Raw genomic sequence first — 15,842 nt, forward strand, 5'->3', positions numbered from 1 at the left:
CGTGTGTGGCAAGCAATTATATGCAGCGCTATGTCGCGGGAGTGGTATACATATTTATAATGCAGTGTGATGCAGAGTCATGTGCGGTAGTAACTAATATGCCTAGTAAACGAATGCTACTGTGCGGCAAATTTGCATGAAAACAGTCGAATTTTGTTTGTGAGTTCACTGCATGATTGTGCTATTGATTGATTGATGCCAGTTTGTAAACATGTATTTTCTGAAAAAAAAATAATTTTCTAAATTATTATATATTTTTATATTGATATGAATACATTTGCAAATCTGTAAACACACACTTGCGTGGCATAATCAGCCGATTAAATAGGTGATTTATCACTGTTAATGATTTATGGACCGCATGTGGCATGTGAGCCACGCTGTCACGCTGGAAATAATATCACTATGGCTCATAGTATGAACTGGAATTGAATTTAACTTAAAACTCATCGCTTTAAATGAAATGCATGCATTATATTATCACTAAATAAATTACTTTAAATATGTGGCAAAGAGATAATAAATAAAACAGTTCACTGACAACAGCTGCTGCAACTGAAAATCTCCATAATAGCAGCTTGAAGGCGGTATATTAAGCGAGATAGTCAATTATTTATATTGCTTGCGAAATCTAACTAAATTACATCAAACGTTGCGATTAGACAAATTTATAGTTCTGCGCCGCATTGTTTACAAATTGCACTGCTTGAGCGGCAGACACAAAAGCATAATAATAAAATGAGCCAACAACAAATTTAGGTGGCAACGTTGTAATGTATTGCTGGCCATAAAATGAAAGGTCACCGCTAGACATGTAGAGTATTGAGGCGTGTAATAACTTAACGGCCTTAGTGACGGCGACGGCGCCAGCGTCTGCGACGGCTGTGACCAATAAACCCGAAATGTGTCACTCATACGCCCGGTGCGACGCGTCACGAATCACATGCAACGGCAAGCAGGCGCTACAAGGCAGCTTAAAGTTTGCAACTTTAAAGAAAGTTGCAGCACAAACTTGATGGCAATCTGTTGTAACGGTACAGCTGGCAGTTCACGCCAGCACGCGCAGTCACGTCTCTATGTTGGCAACAACGCACGACTGTTGCGACAACTATGTGTCAAAGTTAGTGGCACAACAGATCCAATGCCAACGCTTGTGTGGGGCGCAAGAGCCAGAGATAATGCCAAAGCGAGGAATAATATTCGAATGCGGTGAAGCGGACAAAAGCTGATTACGCACGTATAGAGAATGAACTTTAGGTGCGCCTGTAGAAAGGAAACATATCGCACACTAATTACAAAAGAGGCATAACTCGAAAAATCGCAAAAGCACAGGAGAAGCAAAAAAATCAGTCGAATTTTTTGTTGTGGTATTAGATGTACATAAATAAGATATTGATGGCAATGAAATTTCTTAGTTAGGTGGAAGGGCACAATAGACCCTAGGTCGTGGTGCAATTCTCATTTATTTATCTTAGTTAGGTGATTGAATTGATTTTTTGAAAAAAATGGATCTTAAAAATTTTCGAGTTTGGTAGTTTGGGTGGCATTCTTCCCTTTTTTATACAAAAATTTCAAAATATAACAAATTTCTTCATTATTTTCATTAATTTTTGAAAAGCTGTAACTCTTTTTCAACTTCCCCGACTTTAATATTTTTTTTTGGTTGAATGAAGCTTAAAATTCCACCTTTCCAACACTATATGATATGACACAATGTGTTTGGTAGCACTGGAGATATACGACTCCAACGACATCTATTGACAAAATACAAAAAGACTTTTTCGACTACACAATATTTACCAACTTGTTGCTCACCTCACTTTAAATTACTTTAAATTAATACTGCCTTTTGAATATTGAAGCTTTTAGTTTACTCCCATACTAATTTTTTATTTCTTTCCTACAAAGTTGTACGCTTTCCGCGTCCTTCTTACGCTCTAAGACCTCAAAACCCAACTTACCCCAGACTTACTATGCAGACTATTGGATTGGAGGGATTTGTGTGCAGCTGTCTTCATACGAGTGTATAACTATACACACTAAAGATAACACTAAAGTTAACTTATAAGAAAAACGAAGCAACTCTTCCCTGCTGCTAACTAAATCACTCGCCCCGCTCTAACTCGATGACAACGCCAAGCCATAAAACAATTTACCGAGTGTCATTTGCTTAAGCACAGTTAATTTTCGCGCGCCTGCAACTTTTTTGCCAACGAATCGCTGGCAGACTTTGCGGTCAATAGCATGATAATTTCGAGAAGCTAATTGTTGCATATGCTATTATTCCCGCATTTCTTTTCGCCGCTCGACAACTAAACGAACACATTAACTCTCGCGCCAACTGCCTTACTCGCACTCATGGCACGTACTTTCTTGGCTCAATATTTAGCCACAAAATGACTGATCTAAAGTTAATTACTATTTGGCCTGCATGTGTGCGATTTGTTTGTGAGGCGAACAACAGTGCGTATGAGTGCCCGCGTATGGTGCTGCATACTCGTGGCCAGTGTAAGGCTGTGTGTGTGCGTCAACGCAACATATCAGTTTCAACTTGGTAAATTTATGATAATGGGTAAACATTTGTATGCATTTGAGCATTTGCATGCATGTGTGTGTGTTTGTGTGTGTGTTGGCTTACTAATTTGTTAAATTTTTCCATTATGCGCAGACAAACTTTTTGCTCGCAATTTCTTGTTTTCTTGAGTTGCTTGTTTGGCCTGCAGCTGCTGCCAAACACACATACAGATACACATTATATACGTTTTATGTTTGTATGTCAGCAGCTTTGATTGATTGCGCTGAGACATTGATGGCCCCATTCTGGTTGACTCCACGCTCCGCAAATTAGCCGCGTTGCATGCGTATGTGGTAGCGATATCTGCGCTGATTTGTGGTAAATAAGTGAGTTCGCAACTCTGCTCATAAATCAGCAGAAATACTTTTGGAATTATAGCCTCGCCACTGAGCCAAATTTTGTGCTTAAATAGCTTGTGATCATGCCTAAATTGATTTCCATTTTCATTTTTGGTTAAAAATTGCAAAAAACTGAAAGCAAAGAGGTGAAAACTTGCCACCTGTTTATCTAAAACATATATACATATATATTTATGACAAATTAACGCTTTAAATGACAAACTTCTCGAGTTTTGTAGCCATTAGCGCCTAGCAGTAGGCTATATTTTTTCGTTTAGCAACACTATCAGCTTTTATGTAGTTTTGAGATATTTTCTAGCATACATAGCTGTGCAAAAACAAAAGAAAACATGCCACTTAAACAACAAAACCACCAAAATTTGTTCATTTCTGCACTTGATTGCTCATCATAATGGCCATTTAGTCATGAGCTACAGCAATGCTTGACAATCATAGTTACATATGTATGATATCTTATATGCTATATAATTGTTAATTAATTAATTAATTTATGGATTTAATTTATACTTCTTTTGTATTCGGTGCGTAAGCTGTCATGAACAGGCACTCATTTTATTGTGGCATATCAAACTGAGTTGAGTGGAGGTCTGCAAGAGATATACGCCAAACAATAGACACTAGTTGCACGTCATGTAACAATGGCCAATCAGCAGCTTTATTGAAGCTATTTTATATCAAAAATGTTGTAATTTTTTCCGATTGATAGAGAATAAAATATTTTTTAGTAAATAAATAAATATTAAATCTGTAAATATTTGCTTATATTTTTTTTTTTTTGAATATTTTTTTATTTATTTATAAAAAATATAATTCTGTATAAAGCACTGAACATTTTTTAAAAATATATATTTTTTAATTTAATTTTTTTTCATCTATTGGTAGTCGAAAAAGTCTTTTCGTATTTTGTCAATAGATGTCGTTGCAATCGTATATCTCCAGTGCTACCAATCACATTGTGTGATACCATATAGTGTTGGAACGCTGAGACGTTAAACTTCATTCTACCAAAACAAAAATCGTAATTCGGGTAAGTCGAAAAAAAAATACAGCTGTTCAAAAATAAGTGGAAATAATGAAGAAATTCGCTATATTTTGAAACTTTTGTACATAGAAGGGAAGAGCCGCACAAGCCACCAACGAGGTTTGTGAAGTTTACCACAGGAATTGTCTGTGAAAAATTTAATGAACCGAATTAACATCTGCGATTCTTTGCTGAAACGAAATGAAATCGAACCATTTGTGAAGAAAATTGGATCAAATAGTCCAAGAGTGGTGAAGCTCAACAAATAGTGACAAAGCCACGATTGACGCTTCGAAAATGTTGAGTGTTTTGTGGGACTGGAAAGGAATCATTTACTATGAGCTGCTCCAGCCTAGTCGAACGACTGCTTTTACATTTTACTGTCAACAACTGATGACATTGGAGCAAGAAATCGAAAAAAATGGCCAGAACTGATCAACAGAAAGGGCTTCGTTTTCCATAAGGACAGCGCTAGACCACTCACATCTTTTGGCTGGGAAGTTTTGATGCATCCACCATATAGTTCTGACCTTACACCATCTGACTACCGTTTGTTTCGGTCTAAGCCAAATCCCCTTAATGAAGTAAAGTTGGCTTCAAGAGAAGCCTGTGAAAATTACTCGCCGGGAAACCACAAAAGCTTTACACTGGTGGAATAATGTCTCCAGTGGAAAAAAGTGGTCGACCAAATGGTGTATATTTGTTTCATTAAATTTCATTATAAATATAAAAAAAAACAAGTTGAAGTTTGATTAAAAATACGAAAAGACTTTTCCGACTTCCCAATATTTTCATATTACTTTTTTTTTTAATATTTATTTATTTTTTTTTGCAAAAATATATAATTCTCAATAAATTACTTTAAATTTTTCCAGAAAATATTTTTTTATGTAATTATTTTTTAACCTATGTATTTTTAGCCAGGCTAATGATTAATCACCAAAACCAATAAGTGACACGTGGACCACTTCAATTAATGCTAGAAAACTAACTTAGCAATCAACAGCAAAATAAGTGCTTAATAACTATAAAATAGGGGAGCAAATAGGTCACGAAGCTGCTGAAGTTGGCGACAGATTTTAAAAAACCCAAAAAAACAATATTTTCGGTTGCAATTTATAACGTCAATAGACCACCGGTTCGCTTGTGTGCGCATACAAACACATATGTAAATGGCAGATAACGCCAAGGCGCCTAAAAGCAGACTACCCGTACGGCAAATTCAATTACCTATACATTGATGTGTTTATTGACTGATTTGTTAACACCACAAACAACGTTAAATACCGCAAGCGAACTGCCGCTACAACACAAAAGCAACAGCAACAGCCGCAAGCAAACGCACACACATGCACACGCATAGCCAATTACCGCACGCCGTAACAGCAATCATCGGGAATCAAATCGAGTAAGTGAGCGTGAGTGTGCTACTAAACGAGTACGCTCAACTAAGCATGCGTGTGTGTGCGTGTGAAGCATGTGGTTTTCATATACAAACAAATTAACTCAGAATTTCGTCTTATTTACTTAGAGCTTTTGCTTATATAATTACATACCGAGCATGTGGGGCGCGGAGCCGTTTGAATGTGCGTTGCTCTCGCCGCCCCTCGCCTTGCTGCTTCACCCTGCTATTCTATATCGAGGCAAACGATCTGCCGTTCACACGTACTCGACCTTAGTTTGGTTCGCATGTGTTGGCTTTTGATGCTTCAAAGGCAGGGGTCTGTGCGTGTTTGATTGTAGAAGTAGGTGTTGTACCTTGCCACACTTCGTGCGGTTTGATTCTGAACTTTCAATGAATTGGAAAGCCAAGCAACCACAAAAGCGCACAGATTGCCTGCACTTTGTTTTTAATTTCGTTTAATTGTAAGTGTTCATTGCAAATCAAGGTTCTTAGGGCCAACACACTTAAGCGAACTTGGAACACGATTGGAATGGAATTTTTTCACTGAAATGCTCTCCTGGCACTTTATGAAATCTCAGCGCTTTGCAGCGCCGACCAGCAAATTTTGGTTTGAATTTAAAGTCCAAGGAAGTTTCATTTTTGTTTGAATCAGTTAAACTAAATATTCACGCCACAGGCAGTAATGCGGAGAAGCATATTGGATATGGCCGCGGGACTCTCAATTTCTCAGAGTAAATTTATTTTACAACATCACTCATCTGTTTCTGCTGCTCATCAAGATAATTGTAATTTATTGAAGGCTGCTAAGCAGCAACTTCTGCGACTTTATATTTCTGCTTGCCATTAAAAGTGCCGCATTAATTTTTTGCTCGTTTTTCTGTTTCTTTCTTTTCATCCACTCCATCCAGCAGCCACAACAGTAATTATCCAACCGCACGGGCAATTTGACTTCTTCGAGCGTCACGTCGTTGGACTTTAATCCCAGAATGGCTGACAATGAAAACCGCAATCACAGGCACAGTTACAATGTCACCGAACAGCACAGCGATGATGAATCGTCCAATAATCATAACAGCAGTCCCAACAACAATACAACAGACACCATAATAATCGCACTGCATAATGGGCTGAGTAACGGTAATGGCATTGGGAATTCGAATGTCGATATAAATGGCAGCGCTGTGATCGGCAACGGCAGCGGTGCGGCCAAATTGTCACCGCGCACTTACGAGCCACGCGAGCGGCATATCATCACGAAGAACGTCATTGTTATTGGTCTAGCGTTTATGATACAGTTCACAGCGTTCCACGGCACTTCGAATCTGCAGAGCTCGGTGAATTCGGACAAGGCGCTGGGCACCACGACGCTCGCCGTCATTTATGGCTCGCTGATTTTATCCAATATCTTTCTACCCATGACAGTTATAAGGTGAGTGCGACCCCCATAAATGTGTGTGTGTATGTGTCAAAGGCAGCACACAGTTGTACAGTTATTCTATGCTGAATTGAAGTCATACATTTTTACTTGAGTGTGCGGCCAAGCGAAGGCGCTACAGGCTGGGCCAAAAAATCAAAATTTTTTTCTGCGTGCTCTGAAAAATGTATTGCCAGACACCTCTAAGAAAGCATCTCCAAGTATACGTTCTTATTTTAACTCATGCTTAAAGAGGCTTCTAAGAAAAGTGTCTACCAATAAACTTTCAGAATACTTATTCATTTCACAAATTACTTGGAAATTCATTCTATGAAGTGTCTACTAACCGATTTTTCAAGGAACCAAGCGAAAAAAATGCATTCGTCTTTTGACCCACCCAATGGTATATACATATATGTGATTCTCAAATTACAAGGAGAGCCTATCGAAGAAGTGTCTACTAACCAATTTTTCAGAGCACTAACCGAAAAAAAGTTCCGATTTTGATATATGTATATTGTATACATTACATGCAGAGCCTATCTTAGAAGTGTCTACCAATAAATTTTTCAGAATACTAAATGAAAAACAGTTTTTATTGACCCATCCTAATGTATACATACATATATGTATATACAAATATTTATATACATTAAGTAATATTTCTGCCATAATAATTTTAACGCCATTGCTTGTATACAAAAGAAGAAGCGTTTCGAAACATGCTCCATTGAAATAAATAATAACTGTAAAATATTGAAATTTGCTTTCAAAAGTAATCAATTCTATATTTGCTAATAAAACAAAGTATTGTTGTATTTTCTAGTCTTATCTGGCATGCTCACAAATACATATATTTTAAATGAAAGCTTAAGTTTCGCTTTGCGCTCGAGCCTTACCTGCTCGGCAAGCTATTGTAATCAATAAATAAAGTCGAGCGTTTCCTTTCCTTTGTAATTTATGAAGTCGGAAATGCTGGCACTTCCTTCTTTGTACCTGATTTATGCCGGGCAACATTTTAAGAAAATAAAAACGGCATTGTTTGGTTGTTTGCTTGTGTGCGTCTATTTATTTTCCTAGCAAGCTTTTAAGCAGTAAATAGCGTAATTTTAGTGCGCCTCCAGTACGGAAAATGAAGCAAGTCGTTGAATGGACTGCAAAGAAATTTGGTATGCCTCTATGGTTTGACAAATAAGTACTTGGCTCTTAAGGCACACTACTTAAGTGGCACATATGTACATACACTTAACCTTATTAACACATATTAGACACTTCGGTATGCTTACAAACTTAGTAGTTCAAATGATTATCCCTTCATTTGTTAGAGAATCTCAATTTGATATTACAAAATCTATCTTGGCCCCACCACACCCAATTTTATTTGCCCATTCTGTTTTCTTAGCCTTCGGCATATTAATTTCTTGACCTGAATTTGCTATTGAATTACAATAACAACAAATCTTAAGAAGACTATAAGCGAGTTGCAGCAAAAGCCAACAAAGTTGGGATTATTTCAAGCTAAGTCAAGGCGATGCTGACTTGTAAAGTATATTCCAGATTTATAGCTGAGGCTGAGGTACAACGGCAAGGCTTTTGTGACTCAGTTGAGGATTAAAATCAGCAACAGTTTGTGGTGGCCGTTCAGTATTAATATTTATAATTGTTTGTAGTAAAGCAAATACCTATATTTAAGTAACTAAATATGAATTATTAAAATGCAAAAAAATTTGGAATACAAAGGTAAACAAAAAAGATATTAATATTAATTTATTGAGTCAATCAGAAAAATGTAAACAATATAAAAAAAACCAAGAAGAATTGTTAACTTCGGTTGTACCGAAGCTATGGTATAATACCTTTCATAAATGTAGTTTTTAACGCATAAAGATGCATAAAAAGATCTTTATCTTGATTTTGATTGGTCAGTTTATATAACAGCTATATGCTATAGTGATTCGATCTAAACATTTTCTTCAGATATTGTAGCTATATGATGAATAACAATGTATGCCGACTTTCGTGAATGATACCTTGACAAATAAACAAGTTTTCCATACAAGGACTTGAGTTCGAGCATTCAGTTTGTATGACACCAATATGTTATAGATGTCCGATCTGAAAGATTTCTTCTAATATCATAGCGTTGCCTTAGGTAATAATCAACACCAAATCTTATGAAGATATCTCGTCAAGTAAAAAAGTTTTCCATACAAGCAGTCGATCGGTTATTCGATCGGTTAGTTTACATGACAGCTGTATGTTATAGATGTCCGATCTAAAAAAGTTCTTCGGAGGTTACATTGTTGTCTTAAGCAATAATCCATGTAAAATTTCTTGAAGATATCTTGTCAAATGTAAACGTTTCTCATACAAGAACTTGAGTTCGATCGGTTAGTTTATATGGCAGCTATACGATATAGTGGTCCGATGACGGCCATTCCAAGAAATGAGCAGCTCTTTAGTGAGAAAAAGACGGGTGCCAAATATCAGATTGCTATCTGAAAAACTGAGAGTTTAGTTTGCATGTATACAGAAGACGGGCACGGCAAAATCAACTCAGCTCGTTATGCTGATAATTTATATTTTAATGTCTCTGACGTGTCCGTTTGGGTATTAGAAACGTGATTACAATCTAAATCTACCCTGTTCTACCCAGAATATTAACATTTAATATATCAAAAAATATATATGTATATTCATAAAGTAATTATGAAAATCTCCAATTAACATTATTATATGTAGTAAATCGAATTTCTTAAAAAAAAACTAAAATTAAACAAAAGAAAGTATTAAAACTAACGAGTAATTCGCGCAAACCACAGCTAGCAATATTCAATAATTGCCATTCCCACCAGCTCCGCAAAAAAGTTAAATACCTCCACATAAGAGCTGCACACACCCAGCTCTCCACTAACCTAAAGCTATTGTTTTCATTGCAACAACAACAGTGTTAGCTTTCACTCATTCTACAAGTATATACACACATATGCATCTAACTAGAAGTCGTGTATTGCTTTTTTAATAACTTTTATTTGTTGATACAGCTGTTATGCCATGAAAGCGCCATGAAGCAGCAGTAGGAGGTTAGCAAGCAAAGCCAAACGACACACTTACATCTATACATATACACCCACACACACTTGGCCAGTGCGCCTGCTAAGTCTGCTGAGTCTGCTGAGTGTGTAAGCGGGCGGGCACAACATGGAGGGTCAAAGTATACTTCGGTTAACATAACGGTACTATTACAGTACGGCCCCTTCGGCACACTGGGCCGTTGCTGTGCAATCCGTGCAAATATCTGACACTTTGTTTGTCTGTTTGCATATTAGCTTTGCTGTTGTTGCGCGCTAGTATTTAGTTGTTTCGCATTGTTGCAGATACGCGTCGGCATTGTGTGGGGCATGTGGCTTCAACTGGAATGCAATCGTGAATTGTTGGACCTCGCATATTAATATGCTGCCATGTTGCATGGAGGGATCAGCCACTGAGTTAGGCCGTATTGCTTGCATAAAAGCTAAGTTAATTTGCTTAGTGGGAGATGAGTGATGAGAGCAACCTCCCGCTCGATAAGGGGAGACAGATCTTTTATATCATTCATATTCATTCTCCTTCTGTTCCACGTTTGTTTATTTGGAGATTAAAAAGTTAAAATCAACTTAAGTTAAAGCCTCTAAGTAATCTAAGTGACAACGAGTTTAACTTTGAGAAATATATAGTTCTAGAAAAAGAAACTATATCTAATCCCTGTCAATTGTGGCCGGAGGAAGCTGTAAGAGTTGTGGTTAACGAGTAAAAACTTCAGCTTAGCTATAGCAGATCCTTTATTGGCAACTGACTCTAAAATAATAAGAATTTCGCTCTTCCCTATATATTAAGAATCGAATATTATACAATAAACCTCATCCAACTATTAGCTTTAACATTTATTCCATAACATATATTTCGATTGTACTTCAGTGACACCTTTTGGTAATGGAAACATATTTTTAGATGGTTTGGCTGTCATCTGACCATGGCTTTGTCCTTCTTCGCCTATATGCCCTTTATTGCCGCGCAGTTTTATCCACGCTTCGAGACGCTCATACCAGCAGGTATATATGTACTTTCTCTTTATTACCATAAAAGCTCTACAATTTCTAGCGTAATCCTTACAGGTTTAATGGTCGGCTTTGGTGGTGGACCTTTGTGGTGCTCAAAGTGCACTTACCTCTCAACAGTCGCCGAGGCTCTGACTAAAGTGCGTGGCAATGAGTCACGCAAAGATGTGAATACCGTCAAATTCTTTGGGCTCTTCTTCATATTCTACCAAATGGCACAGGTTTGGGGGAATTTGATATCTTCTTCAGGTAAATATACACAAAAATTGCATTATTTTGCATTCCCTCTCTCACTTTCACACTTCCACACTTTCTACTTACAGTATTATCTTTCGGCTCTTCTGCCGTTGTGGAGCTGAATGCCACACTCGAAGCGCTCGCGACGCCTCCACCTTCGGAAAGTCATGTGGGTGAGATCTGTGGTGCGCGTTTTTGTCCAGGCATTGGCGCTGAGGAGAATCCGAATTTGACCCCACCCGAACCGGCGAAAATCCAACTGCTCACCTCCATCTTCCTCATTTGCATGGCCATAGCTGTGGTGCTTATGCTCTTCGGTGTCAACTCGCTGAAACGGTAAAGCAATATTCTATTTCTGTTCTATTTCTAAGTGTACTCGTCCGCTAAATGCTCACTCCTCGCTAAACAGCTACGGCGTTCGTCGCAACGACTCTGGCGACGGCATGTCTGGGCTGCGTCTGCTCACCGTTACGCTAAATATGTTGCGCAAGCGTCGCCAACTACTCATTTTACCCATCACAATGTTCATTGGCTTGGAGGAAGCCTTCTTGGCCGTGGACTATACACGGGTGAGTATTGTCTCCGCACTACTATTACATAAATGTTCTACATGAGATTTATACATACTTTGCCTTTCACCGCTTTCAGTCCTTTGTCGCCTGCGGTTGGGGCATTTCGAAAATTGGTTTCGCCATGATTTGCTTTGGTGTTGCCAACGCCATCGCTGCGGGCATTGCCGGCGCTCTGGTCGAGAAACTGGGCCGCATCACGCTGTTCGTCGCTTGTGCGCTGCTGAATGCCTCGCTCTTCGTCTATATGTTTTTCTATGAGGCGCGCGAGGGTGATTATGTCACCTATTGTGCATTCGCGGCGATTTGGGGCATTTGCGATGGTGTATGGTTGGTCGTGGTGAATGGTGAGTTGCGTTGTTGTCTCGGCTAAATGTTGACATTGGTCACATTGGTTTTTGTCTTTATGCTTGCAGCTTTTTATGGCATTCTCTTTCCGAACCATCTCATCGCTGGCTACAGCAACTTCCGCTTGTGGGAATCGACTGGTTCTGTTATTGGCTATATAATCAGTTCACAGTTGTGTACTTCCACAAAGTTGGTGATACTGCTCTGTGTGCTCGGCATTGGAAGTGCAGGGTGAGTACATGAAAAGACATATATGTAAGCTTCACTGAGAATACAATTGTGAATGGTGGAGTTATAAGCTGGCGCCTACAAGTAGACTTTAATAAGTGAATCAGCTGAATCTTTGTTGAAATTTAGCATATTATTTTAAATGTTTTCGATACATACATATATCTTGAAGAGCCACCTGTCAGTTCCAAGACTCTTCCTATCAGTAAGGTTAACCAGAACTTAACTGACTGAAGGTTACTAACAATCTTTTTATATCCGAAATATTTGAGTTTTAATTTCTTTGCAGTTACGGCATCACCGAGTATCGCCTACGCAGAAAGCAAAAAGCTCTGGAGCTTATGTTAAGTGATTGAAAAGCAGCTTACCTGTTGATTAATGAAAGTGTATTTGTATTTTAGTGCTAAGAAAAAACGATTTTGTTAAACATTTTTAGAATAAAGATTTTAGAAATAAAAAAGCTTGTTTCAATAAAAATATTTGTAGAGCTTTGTGCCGATCACAAATTTGTTGAAGCGGCCAATGTCAGTTTCGACTTTGTTTGCTGGTTCGGTGAAGATGTGTCTGCCGAGATGTCTCAGCCTCAATCTTGAAAGGACTGGATAATAGAGAGGAAAGTGCATGGATGTTGTCATCTCACCTTTTGCCTTTCAGCATTTTGCTATTTCTTGTTCGGACACTAACTTCGAGCGCATAATTTCCGAGCTCACTACTAATACGTCGCTCTGGTGTTGGATTGCATGCTCACCGCTCTGAACGAAGCTACACTCCGAAGCAGTAAATCTACTGCTACTCAATAGTAGCTTTTTCTGCCTGAAAAACACTATAGTTGTCCGGTAGCTTGATGCTAAGTTCTTTACAGAAGGCCCCCTTTTCGACCCCAGCTCCTAACTTCGATCCATCTGTGAGGCTATTGAGCGGAGAAACAGCCAACACGAGTTGCCTCTATAACGCAGTGATCCACGATGTAATTGAAGGAGGAGAGACTTTCAGCGTAACTCTGTTTGGACTCCTTTTTATACTCAGTTTCTCTGAGTCTTAAAGTACACTTTACAGCAATAGATTTACCAGCAATGCCCAGGAGTGCCACCATGTGCAGAATGACGTTAAGTGTCATTATTGGTGTAGTCTGTAGTGCACCGAAGATGCGGATAAGAACCGCTCTGCTCGAATGCAGCCTTTTAGAGCGCCCTCCACCAGGCGAATACACCGTAGTACCTTACTTGCTTGACTACGGCTTGGTTGAGAGTCCCCACTTTTTCCCCTATAACTTCTCTACTGCGATATAAGGCAACCTTCTTTAATCTATACATAATATTTGGCCTCCTTGAAAGCTTTATATCAAGCAACCATTTTACCTTAGCTGCATGACACCTGAGATTTTCCCCGTTTGCTGATTCGAGAACTGATCTCAAAATCCATACGCTTGTTTGCATTGAATAAAACTCCATTTTTCGTTTATATTCTTGATTTTGGTTTTTTTATTACAATCCATTTAAATAAGTTCACGCATACACACGTATTTCATTACTTCATTATTTAGTTATTTTAATGTTAGTACAGTTTGGGGTCTTTCTTCATTTAATTTCATGCAGCTATGCACAGCGTAACATAACTACTTACTTTAACCTTAAGCTTAATTTCATTAAACATATTTATGTTAATTTTGCCTTATTAACATTTTTCGTTTGTCTAAATTACAAGTATTTCTCTAAGTCTAGTGCCTTGCGGCTGTGATTTAGGGCTAAATAGTACGCTTCGCTTTAAATTTAAACCGTTATATCATTATTTCTTTTACATTATTATCTCTTATTAAAATAACATAATTAATAGCAGAGTATGTTAATAAAATAATATGCTCTGTTAATATGCTACGTCAGTGGATAGAATTTCTGTTAGTAGGTTACAGCTGTGTTATGTCATTTATGTTAATTTCTCATAAACTTTTCAAACACTTATTTATTATGCGCTGAATTATTTAATATTACTAGTGGAAATAAATATTTAAAAGTTCATTTTAAATTCTTATGTTATTAAAAATAATTGAAAATTCAGCGAATTCATTTAACTAATGTTATATTGGTATAAAAACAAATCTGCGTTCAAAAATATTTCAAAATATGAAAATAATGAAAAGGCGGAAACAGTTTAAATGAAGAAATAACCGTTATAAAATCTACTTATCAACACAAGACACACGGTAAATGATACTTAATGGTAGAAAAATTTTTAACATAATTAGAAATTTTATTTTAACAGACTGTAACGTAAAGTTGAAAACATAAAGAGTGTACAACAATTTAACTTTCAACAAAATTAAATGGAGAATTAACAAAGTGATAGTGTCTGTTACAGCTAAATTATACACACATAGCTTAAATGCTTTGTATTTTTCCTTGCTTTTAGTTTGCTATTCGTATACAATGTTTAGTTGGACTAATTTAATTGGTTGCTAGTATTTATTTATGCTTAGTTTACTTTTATTTTACTGCTTAATAATGCATACAAATAAACATAAATATTATTGTGTAGACTGTTTTGAACATACACATACATACATATATGACACACCATTTACAATGCCATGGCCTGGATGATTAATTTAAATTTATTATTTGCCAATTTAATATATTTTCCACAATTATGCATACGCAAGCGCAGCGCACATACGCTTTATATCGAATAAGAGCATTTCAAAATCAACTGAGTTTTCCTAGTCTCTGCGAATACTCCCGAACATCCACTGCGCTTGCGTTGTTATTGTATTTTATGCACCAAATATCATATTTACAGTTATGCCGACGAGTGTGCCGATTTAATTGTTATCCACGTGCTTACATTTCTTTCACAATTCAAATAAATAGCGTTTGAAATGCTATACAATACAACTCTCGGTATCTATACTTTTATGACATACTGTTGCGACTTCGTAGGAGGAAAGCGTGGCACACAAGGCTGCACACTTACTTAATTTACTTTTGCTTAGGACGAACATAACTTCGTAGCTATAAGAATGAGCTGTGCAGTACGCACTGGGACCTTTTTGGATCTAAAGGAGACTTGTCTTCGCACTATTAGCGCGTGCTGCTGCATTAGTTTAGTATAAATCAATAGCTAGCCATTAGAGTATTGAGTGTTGCCGTGCTTAAGTGATGTAATTACTTTACAAAATTATATATATTTAATGCATAACTAATGATGACTTGCATGCTGCAGAGGCAAATTGGAATAAATGCTAAATTAATTTACAGCTTGTGCAGCAGTGTTGTGCTTAAAGGACTGCCAGGCGATTTTTGTGTCCGCAGTAAATCGGTTTTCAAGCGAGACGTCACAACAGCGCTGCTGCTCCCATGATATCGTGTTGCCTACGTCTTACTCACATTCAGAAAGTGCTCGGAAAGTGGTCGTAGGGCATGGCGTCCTACACCATGCCTTTGGACATCATGCGCACGGTGTTCTTCAGCGCCTGGCGCTTGTTGCAAAACCAAATGCGTATCACCTCGCGCTCATAGCCTAATTGGTGCGCCAGGCCGGTGATTTCGGTGCCTAGCGTGGGAAGAGTAGAGAGAGAAGAGGGTTAGCAAAAGCG

At 37.7% G+C, this 15,842-nt stretch overlaps 2 protein-coding genes across 10 annotated transcripts in view; one reads left to right on the forward strand and one right to left on the reverse strand.

The window, feature by feature from the left end:
• The window catches only part of LOC120772328 (UNC93-like protein), a 33,555-nt gene extending 20,854 nt beyond the window's left edge, over positions 1-12,701 (forward strand). For 3 of the 7 annotated variants that reach the window (XM_040100867.1, XM_040100868.1, XM_040100869.1), the window contains exons 2-10: positions 4,876-5,363; positions 6,269-6,789; positions 10,765-10,865; positions 10,929-11,120; positions 11,195-11,444; positions 11,518-11,677; positions 11,757-12,024; positions 12,094-12,256; positions 12,543-12,701. In XM_040100867.1, the coding sequence (XP_039956801.1) occupies positions 6,347-6,789; positions 10,765-10,865; positions 10,929-11,120; positions 11,195-11,444; positions 11,518-11,677; positions 11,757-12,024; positions 12,094-12,256; positions 12,543-12,609 (1,644 nt within the window). In that variant the 5' untranslated portion in view covers positions 4,876-5,363; positions 6,269-6,346 and the 3' untranslated portion in view covers positions 12,610-12,701. The remainder of the gene's footprint in view (positions 1-4,875; positions 5,364-6,268; positions 6,790-10,764; positions 10,866-10,928; positions 11,121-11,194; positions 11,445-11,517; positions 11,678-11,756; positions 12,025-12,093; positions 12,257-12,542) is intronic. The other 4 variants (XM_040100865.1, XM_040100871.1, XM_040100870.1 and 1 more) reach the window with 3 other exon arrangements.
• A 1,002-nt stretch (positions 12,702-13,703) lies between these two features.
• Positions 13,704-15,842, reverse strand: part of LOC120770414 (hormone receptor 4) — a 154,278-nt gene continuing 152,139 nt past the window's right edge. For all 3 annotated transcript variants that reach the window (XM_040097850.1, XM_040097851.1, XM_040097849.1), the window contains one exon: positions 13,704-15,799. In XM_040097850.1, coding sequence (XP_039953784.1) covers positions 15,675-15,799 — 125 coding nt within the window. In that variant the 3' untranslated portion in view covers positions 13,704-15,674. The remainder of the gene's footprint in view (positions 15,800-15,842) is intronic.

Source organism: Bactrocera tryoni, chromosome 3 (assembly GCF_016617805.1).
Source record: "Bactrocera tryoni isolate S06 chromosome 3, CSIRO_BtryS06_freeze2, whole genome shotgun sequence".
NCBI lineage: Eukaryota > Metazoa > Arthropoda > Insecta > Diptera > Tephritidae > Bactrocera > Bactrocera tryoni.